The sequence below is a fragment of the Merops nubicus genome, unplaced genomic scaffold (assembly GCF_000691845.1).
Source record: "Merops nubicus isolate BGI_N331 unplaced genomic scaffold, ASM69184v1 scaffold49311, whole genome shotgun sequence".
NCBI lineage: Eukaryota > Metazoa > Chordata > Aves > Coraciiformes > Meropidae > Merops > Merops nubicus.
The window spans coordinates 1-10,291 of record NW_008588619.1 but is presented as its reverse complement, the minus strand read 5'-3'; the positions used below and the strand labels follow the sequence as shown (position 1 = coordinate 10,291).

Below are 10,291 nucleotides of genomic sequence, written 5' to 3'. Positions count from 1 at the left end.
TTTTTCTAATTGATCTAGTCTAATCTAAGTCTCTCTCTATTTCCCTTCTCTTCCCCTTTGGGGGAGGAGGGGAGTCCACAGAATGTCTGTTACAGGTGTGGGGGCAGCCCTGACCCTAAACCATGACACAACCATGACATAGAAGACATGACATGTCTTTTATCATCTGCATATGCTTAGTCTCAGTCTGATAAAGCTTCACTTAAGTTTAGTGTATGTTCTACCCAAAGAAGAAACACGATGTAGGAGATTTTGCAGTCTGCTTTTGTCTTCATTCCACATACACCTACCAGCAAATCCAAGCTGCTTATGTGCGTCTGTATATTGTGCAAGTCTTCAGGAGCTACACCTCTAAAGTGTTTGAGTTTGGAGCTTCCTACTTCCCTTATAGCCATCGCAAACGGAACCATCCACTTCACGCAGTCCTCTATCTCACACCATTCATAACCTGGAAGACAAGACACATGCTTATCTGCCTGAAAGAAGAGTCAGTGTTTGCAAACACATTAGGCTTGGTTTATGAAGGCCAATACCTGAAACTTTCTGTATCAGCTCAGATGAGGAGAAGTGATACAAAGCAGAAGCTGCAAGGACACCATATGTATATTCCAAGCAGCCAATATCCAGCACACAGAGATCCAGGAGCTACAAAACAACAGATGTTTAGTGAGTCTATCACAAGAACACGTTTTCCTCCCCCCAGGTGAAATAGCATTTGAAAGAAGAAAATCAGCCTTACCTCTGCTATTTGTACAAATATTTGCTGTGGATATTGTGGCAGCAATACCTCATAAAGCTCATTTAAATATGCAACTTGCATGTAAATGTTTAGCCATGATACAACTGTCAGTGGGTTTAAGTTCCAGTTAAGAGCCTGAAAGAGCAGACATTCACAAGACTTCAGTATTAATAAAGAGTTTCTAACTTAAACCATGCAACTTTATTTACTCCAGATCAGAAGCTGTAATTCCAGTTCATCAAGGCATTTTTGAAACACAAATTTAAGCCTCTCCTGTACCTACCCCTGCTGATAGGGTGAGGTAACAATTAATTTTGTTAATACCCACATATTGGTGGATGCTTTAAATCACTTGCTACCTAGAGAACAGTTTCCTAATTAGAAAGAGAAATTGCACCTCTTAGCAGCACATAAGATTAACTGAGGCTCTTTGCTTTTAGCCTGATAATGCTATACGTTTTTAAAAACTAAAGCAGAACTAATTCCACTTTGAAATATTACCTTCATAATAATCAATTCCATACTGAGGATTTCATCTTCTGTACAAGCTCCATCTGTAACATAGGCAAATTGGTGCAACTTTGGTGGATAGATTTCCTGAAAGACAGATGAAGTATTAATTTGTGGAATAGCTTGTAACTGGTCTCGTGTGCTGAAGAGGTAAAAAAACAAACAAAAACAACACAAAACCAACCAAACACACACAAAACAAAACACCAGAAGAGGAGAGAACCTCCCCCACACTACTTCACGTGTTTCAAAAAAAGAGGGAAAAAAGAACCCATGGCCCACCTTAACTCATGAAGTTCTACTCTGCCTTTAACATACAGAGACTTCTTCTTCAACTGTTCAACTTTCCTGCTCACAGCCTTCACGTTTCACTTTTGATGGATCAGTACAACATGCATTATGCTTGACTACAGGACCATTGATATGGTATCATAACTGATATGAAGATTTTTTTCTAAAACCTGAAGAAAGGGCCTTCTACTCCTTGCTTGAGGAGAACAGATTGAAGAATAATAGGTCTCTTAAAAAACAAACAGTAAGAACCTAAAAAGCACTATGTATTTTAATACTTCAATTTGTTTCACTGAAAGAACAGCTCAGACTATCATCCAGTAGGTCCTACACTAACACCAGAATCATAACAAGTGGTCTCTGTAGAGACCAGCCAGCCAAAAAATTAATTTAGGAACTGCAATTAAAAACTTTAGATTTATTCTAGCACTGAAAAGACTACCCTTTTAAGATTAAAGAGATACACTGTGATGTTAGGTAGTCTTAAGAAAAAAGTTTTGGTCATTTCACCTCCCAGCTGAAAAGTCATAGCAACAAACTCCATGCTGCCTGCCAAAATGCATCTAGTGTGCCATAAGTGTGCTGTCTGTCCATTTACATTTTTAAGTTTGAGTAGAGCTACAGATACTTACCTCAAGCTTTGCTGCTATGAACAAAGAAGAGATACCAATGAGCTGCAATAGTGTTTTTACAACATTCTGTTGTGTTGCCATAAACCGATCAAAGAAATCTTGTGCTAAATAAAAAGTTTCTCTATGGAGCTTGTAGACTTCACAAACCTGGAGAGACATCAGATTACAGAGGTGAAGAACAGTGTGGTACTGTCAAAAATAGATGCTACAGATGTATTAAAAAAACCCCAAGAGCTAGACATAAAATTCATGTTGGCTTTCTGCTTTGCTGCTACTGTGAAGTAACCTGTTATCTAAGAGCCTCAGTGGAACAGTTTCCTTGGACACACACTGACTCTACAGCCACTACATTGACTCCCAAACCAGAGAGATCAGCAGCAAAACTCTTTTGGGAAACGCGAGCGCTCGTTCCGACAACGTCAGAACATCCATTCCTCATTTTTGCAAAGAGGCATCATTCCCACACTGCAAGAGAAAATTCTCATGAATACTTTAGAATTAAGAGCAGGCCATGCTACCAAATCATCCAAACAGCATCAAAGACCCTCGTACAAAGCTGCAGGACAGCCTACACACCAATAACAGGTCAGAGGTCGAGAGGTGCATCTGGTCTCCAAGACACCACACCTTCCTCCTCACAGCAACCTTCATCATTATCTCTGCAGCTTCTATCTTGCCACAGGGCAACCTTAAAAAGCTTACAGCGTGGAGCTTTAGGGGAAAATTGATTATTAACCACAATCAGCCTAAGTGATTATCAGAATATATTGTCAGTTTGTACACCATCAGCTAGCCCATTATATAGTCCTCTCTTAAGTTTGGTGCCCTTGACAGACTTGGTGAAGATGAGTGTTTAGTGCTAGATGGGTTATGTAAAGATCATGAAATGTACTCATGACAGTCATTAGAACACTTCAACAAAAGTACACTTGAAATACTCAGAAGCACAGAAAAGCTTACCTCCATTAGCCAGTCTAGAAGGATGGTTCTCATTTTAGGTTGCAGGAGAGGGTGTCTTTGCATATAAAGTTTATCCCTCACATATGTCTCTTCTTTGTTTATCATGTTTTTCCATACATCCTCTCTGTTTGCCCAGCTAAGACAGAACAATAGGTTTAGTCTCAAATATAAGACTACAGGAAGGCAGAGAAGCAGCAGCAGGAGGGCCCACTTACCCTAGAATGGGTAGTGGCGAAGCTCTGGTTGGAACAATGCTCAGATGTATAAAGTGAGAGAAATCAGCACCAACTGGATCATCATCTTTATCTGGAGTAGGAATCAGCATATGGGCATTTCTGTGAACATTATTCCAGGACGGCTATTAAACGAAATACAAGATTTTACACTCTGCCTTTTTAAATAATCATGTTAGCTGTAAATAGAAGACAAGACATTGGCAAGAAACCACAACAGAAATTATGATTATCTCTTCAAACTGCAGAGAATCAGAGATGGGAAGGGACCTCTGTATGTCATTTTGTCCAACCCCACTGCTCAGGCTGGGCCACCAAAAGCCAGTGGCCCAGGATCATGTCCAGATGGCTTTTGAGTATATCTAAGGATGGAGGCTCCACAACCTCTCTGGACCATGTGCCAGTGCTTCTTGACATTCAGAGGGAACCTCCTGTGCCACTGTTTGTGTCCACCTCCTCTTGTCCCATCACTGGGCAGCATCACTGAAGAGATCCTACCTCTATCTGCTTTACATCTTCCCTTCAAGTATTTATACACATTGATACAATCTCCCTGAGCTCTCTTTTTGCTAGGCTAACCAGTCCCAGCTCCCTCAGCCTTCCTAGGAGAGAAGCTTTGGCCCCTTAATCATCTTAGTGGCCCTTCACTGGACTCTTTCCAGTATGTTCTGGACTGTCATGCTGGGGACACAGTACTCCAGGTGTGACCTCACCAGTGCCAAGTAGAGGGGTGTTGCTCATTTTCACAGTAGGGAAAGTTTGTAGCTAAAGCTGAAGAACATTTATCCTGTTCACATTTTGAAGGACAACTGTTTCATGGAAGAATATCCAAGTCACAGCCTCCTATTTTCATGTTGCATTTTGTTCTTACCAAAAATATTTTGTATGAACACAAGATTCTTGCCTTCAGGTAAAGAATAAGCAAGCCAAACTTAAATTTGTGATTACAGTTATACAAAGTCAGGATTTCTGTCAAGGAATGTGTAAGATGCAAAACCTGAAGTCATGGTTCCATGCAAAGCAACCTTGACAATGAACACAACAAAACAGCAGTTTATAGACTTTTTCTTAGTTATTCATCTTGCAGTGCTAAGTTAAAAAAAAAAAAACAAACCAATGCACTGGTGATCCAATTGTTTTTGGAATAAAACAAGTACATGTCAAGCAATTGGCAGTAAAGTATCATATACAGAAACATAAGTTTCATACACAGAATTTTGCCAAGGTCTGCAAACTTTCAACACTTCACCCATTACACCCTTTTATTTGGGCCAGAACTTCAGTTCAGGTTTACTTTTCTCCTGGTTAACTCTGTTACACAAGATCTTGGTGTACATGTCACACAGTTCCCCAGGAACTACTTGTTTCATTTTGTGGTGGAATACAAAGCCAGCTCCATGTCATCACACCTAAGCAAATTAAAATTTGGCATTTCTGCCTAACTGTGAAGTCAGCCATCTTGATGCAAACTGTTCTGTTCTGCATCATTAAAATATTAGAAACCCCAAACAAGATTATTAATGTGCTTCAAGGGAAAAAAAAAAAAAAAAATCAAAAGAATCATTAGGTGCTAACAAGTAAAATGTTCTACATTAAATTTTGCCTCTCACAAAGCAGCTTCCACACCTGATTCTTGTCCTGCCCTTGCTACAAATGACATCACTTCCCAGCAAAATGGCTACCTCCTAGCACCAGCTTCAGAAACAGAAACCACTGACTTGATGAAACAAAAAACCACACTTCACAGTTCACTCACAGCTAAGACTGCTTTGTAGTCTGAGCTACTAAAACACAGATGGATAGTTTTTCTTCTTGGAGTTCAACATGCAAGTCCACATACACAGCCACACCACCGTTTAATTTGGGTGGGGGGAGGCAAAGAGGGAATAGTTATCTTTATCTTAAAAGTGATGGATTGCTTATGGACTTAAAAGTTTTAATAGAAGTGTTCCATCAGGATTGCTTTAAGTTAATTTTTGCCCTCCCTCAAAACTAGACTTTAGTCACACTATTCTCCAAACTGTATGGCAAGCCCAGCTGCCAAGAGCCTTTGGAGGAGTGCTGCCCTATCAGTTAATCAGCAAGCCAACAGGAGAGCAGTGCATTATACAACAGCTAGTGAAAGGAGCCTACCACACCAGCAGCTTCTGAAGGACAGGGGATCTGCTCCACAGAGTTCTCAACCAAAGTAGATACTTCACATACTACACTGCAGAAATAACAGATTTAAGAGATTTCACCACCCTTAATCTTCTATAAGGAAAGATAAGAAGTTCTTGACCCTTTATTTAGGTATTTCAAGAAAAAATGAAAACAAAGTATTTAACAAGATAATATCACTCACCAAGATGAGTAGGGAAAAGTTGCAAGCAACAGAAAAAGATACAGTTTAGCTCAAGACAAGAAGGAAAAAAAACTGCACGGGGCCCTCAAAAGCAAGAAGCTACCAGGAAGGGAGACGAGATTCTGAACTGGAATAGGTGAGGGAACATTATAGCTCTGCATGGACTTTGGTTGAGAGAATTAGCATATTAATCTGACTCTTGAGCCTTTAAAGCTGGTTTAGCAAGACATTCAATCAAAACTAAGAAAAAAATATCAAGAAACTGCATTACATCACACTGTTACTGTAAGGAAATGGGAGGCACCACTGAAGAAAAGAAACAGTTTAAGGTGGGCAGGGTGTGAGGAAACCATGAAGAGCTTCTGCTGGGCTCACAGAGAGCCAACCTGAAGGCAGAAGCTGCCAAAAAGCAAGAGATGTTACAAAAAAATCTGTGCAGCCCAATGTAGAAAATCCTATGGTCCTGATCTTACTTCTGGGGCAAAGAGGAATAGAGTAGGATGCAAGCCAACAATCAGTAGGGAAATTGGCCTCTTCAATTCTACATGGAGTTCAGCAAGAAAGCTTGGTGACACTCCAGTGATATGCCAGATACAGGAATAGGACAATTGATAAGGCTGCAGATCCCATCTCAGACCTGAGAAGCAGATACAGATTGAAGAAACTGAACTGAGGACATGAGAAGGCTTTTTAGGAGAAAGAATACCAAGAAGGGCAGAAGGAGACCAAAGAAGTCTATCAGAGCAGCCATGCAGCTCAAAAAAAAAACCCCAAACCAACTCTAGGAGTTCAGAGATGATTTTTTTTTTTAAAAGCTCAAATGTTCCCCCACCTTGGTTTTCTGCAACACGTCACTCACGGATATATCAAATGTTCATTTAAACAGATCTTTTGGCTATACTTCAGCCATAAAGGCCAGACAAAATGGAGCAGGTAGTGACCACTGGGATTACTTGTTATAGGCAGAGCCTTCAGTGAAGCAGCCACACCTAAGAACACAAGCTGCTGACACTTGTGCATCTCCACATGAGCTGGAAGGCAAGGGAACAAGCTTCTACAGACTGGAGCAAGGAAGGCAGCAGGAAAGCAGAGGGAGAGAGTGATCCTGAACTGCATTCCAACAGCAAGGTCAGAGGATGTTCAGCATGGACACTGAAGGCAGAGGAACAGGTCTGTTTGTCTCATACTAAAAAGCAGCACCTCATAACAGAGACATCAATATCAGCTACTAGTTTGCAGCCTGAGTTTGCCCATCAGAAATAACCATATAATTCTAGCTGCTTTTGACCTGCAGGATGCATTAGACTGAAGTATAGAGATTTTCTTTGCCTCCAGAATTAGTAAGTAGGAGAGAAAAAGAGAGACTCACATTATTAATTTGTTCTGATTCTTTTGGAATAGCCTAGAAGCTTCTACTACTTTTAATTTTCTTACAAGTATGAATATTGCTGTGCTCCAGAGCTGGACCAAGTCAAGTTCTCAACCTACATCTAGTTTACATTCTGTTTGTCTGAAAGCTTGCAAGTTGGTTTTTGCTTTTTAAATTGCATTTACCAAAGATAACCTAGACTCATTAAAGAAACTTTTGGAGGATATTTTCAGACCAGTTAGGTGGAACATTTGGACAACAGTAAGACTCTGTTCTGGATACATGTCTAGTGAGAAACTGATCAAAACTACTTCCCAGGAGTGTACTCCTTTTCACCTGAACACTTTTGTTAGCTCCATCCAAAGAAACTAGCCTCTCTCAAGTCAGTTCTCCATGCTGGATGGAGGTGGCCATGTCGTTTGTATCACAACTGCATGGATGACTCCAATATAGTTAGATAAGTGTTGTTTTACAGTGAGCCTTGGAAGCCTATCCACCCACAGAAAGCAGCTGGAATTAGCATGACAATTGCTAGCAGGATTACAGCAGCACCTCTCTAACATCAAACACAGAATTTATGCAATATTCTGCTGTCACCAACCTGATGATACAGCCACCCTTTCATCACATAAAGGGTAACGGCGTCCTAATTAAGAGCTCAGGCCTTATGCTTAACAGAAGCAAACTAATGAATTGACTATGAAGATGCTGTAAAGTGGGATGTGACTATGATATTTTGCCTTCTGCATAAACTAGTGTCAGTAAACAATTTATTTAATGTAGAAGTCATGTGGTGTAGGCTGCAGTGGATTTATAGCTACTTGCATTTTAGAATTGTTGTGCCTCAACAGAATAACTATCTCACTGGCTATCATACAAGCCTGCTATACTGCTGCTGGAACCATAAACATATTCTCATTAGTGGCCCATGGCAATTTATATCAGAGAATAGCTTGTGTCACACCATAGACTGAAGAGCTGCTGCTGTGCAGCCAAATGTTAGCTTTTTTAAACAGATCTGTAACAATCTGGCTACTTTGTCACAACAAAAAACCTTCTCCATGTAAGGACGGATACATGGGTACCCATTTTATTTATGGTTTACACAACCAAAGGGCCAAATCCCACCAGTATCCTAAGCTTAACTTGAAAGATTCTCAAGAAAACCCTTTGGATACCTATTGCCTAAATTATCTAAATTTTAATTTACCCATCACTCCTGAAGTAACACTGAATGGCTACCAGGCCAGGAACACAAACAAGGACAAAAAATTGGAAGTCTTTATCTCCTTTCAGACTCTAAGGTCAGTGTACACAAAATATATTTCAAGTTTCTTTACACTGTCTTTCTGGAAGAAGGTAAAATTGTTTAAAAAAACCCCACCTCAACAGAGACACAATACCTTACTGTTATGCAATAAACATGCACAAGGAGCCCTTGCTCAGCTCACACAGAATGAGTCTTTTGGTGAAGGAGAGACCTCTGGTGAAGGACAGGCAGCTCTTCCTTGTCAGAAGTGAGAAATTAGTTTAATATACTGCACAAAAGAAAGACAGAAGGGAAGGAGAGATCCCCTCATTAAATGCTCACCATTTGAGCCCTGCTTAATATGTTGACTGATAACTAGTATACACAGTTGCAACAAGCAGAGGCCATTCCAAACAATGATGCCCATCTGTTATGGTAGCACTTTAGTCTTAGAACTTCCAGCTGCCACTTCTGGTTAGATGTGCCACATTATGCATAGCCTTGTGTACCAAATGAGTACGGTCTGTGCTCCCTCATCATGACTTCTGCAGCTGAAGTGTCACCCTGCACGTGCATCAAGAGGCTGAAGTCCCAGTGACTGTCTTAGCAAGCTTCTTGTGTGCATTCAGGGTGAAAAAAAAAAGATATGAATAAACATCCTTTTTTTTCCTTGAGGCTGAAGTCCCAGTGACAGTGCCTTAGCAAGCTTCTTGTGTGCATTCAGGGTGAAAAAAAAAAAAGATGAATAAACATCCTTTTTCCTTCCAGAAAACAAGCTACTCTGTTTTGTTTAGAGGCTGCACCACAATGTGCAAAAGCATTATACTTTCAATACCATGTACCAAGGTAACACCCAGTACAGATTCCCACAGCAACTCAGAGACCATAGGACGAGCACTAAGGGAGCAGAGGACACTACTGAAGCTAGGAATTTAGTTCTAAATGTCTTATTGAGAAATGTGGCAATGGTCACTAGTAACCTCCACTGCAGGCCTGACTTCTACAGCTAAGTGACTTTACAGAAATGATCCCTTTATTCTGCAGAGAAATAAAGCCTATTTTAGTACTGTGTTAGCACCGTGTATGAACTTCAAAGTTCTAATCAGGAACACCATCCTCTCCATCAGTCTGATAATGACACTTGTCAATAGGAATGGAGCTGATGGTGGAAGGAACAGTGGAATGTTTCCTCTCCCCTAGGTGATATTAAGTACAGACGTGACTCTGAAGAGTCACCTCTAATTAGAATAATCTAAAGATTATTCTGTTCATACACTCAAGTATCTCGTGTGGCCTTGTGGCCTGCAAGATGGAGCATGTAAGCACATGACTGTACTCTTGCAGCTCTCTAGAGAGGTCAATGCTGAGTCCTTCCACAGAGGCCTAAACCCATATTAAGGCTTTTGCAAGATGCATGCTTGCAATCCCAGGACAGCTGGATACATTGAAGCATTTACACAATGGTTTAGACCAAGACAGGCCTCATCTCTTGCAAAGAGGCCAAAGAAACCTGTATGACCCGAAGTGGTTTGCACTATTCATGAGTCAGGGTCGATGGTCCCCCTCACTCATGTCTATACAGCACGTGTGATAGCAGGTTAGCTGCTGCACCATGCTTGCAATAATAATGAGGTACTGCAAAATAATAATAGGGTTAGGAAATACATAGGAGTACGATCTAAAGCCAAATCCATTACCTGGTTCTCATACTGCTTTTTTCTAGTCAACTCCATTTTGGCAATTTCTTCATCAGGATCCTGTAAAAACTACAAAAAAAGGACACATAGTTCCAGGAGCACAAGCCATGGGGCAAGTGACTGTTGGCCACCCCGGTGCACGCCCGGTCCCTCGGGATCGCGGCCCCGCAGCTGACAGACCCAGCCCGCCCAGCACCCAGACTTCCACATGGCCCCAGACACCCAACAAAAGGAGGCGAGGGCCGAGGGGCCAAGCCCGGCGGCGGG

General features: G+C 41.1%; 1 protein-coding gene across 1 annotated transcript; it reads right to left on the bottom strand.

The window, feature by feature from the left end:
* Positions 1–290: 290 nt before the first annotated feature.
* CCNE1 (cyclin E1) lies at positions 291–10,093 on the bottom strand (the record flags this gene model as incomplete). Its single annotated transcript, XM_008949302.1, has 8 exons — positions 291–448; positions 534–645; positions 740–874; positions 1,241–1,336; positions 2,173–2,319; positions 3,133–3,268; positions 3,348–3,490; positions 10,025–10,093. Coding segments are annotated over 8 exons (996 nt in total), but the record flags the coding sequence as incomplete, so codon positions are not given.
* Between the last annotated feature and the right edge of the window lie 198 nt (positions 10,094–10,291).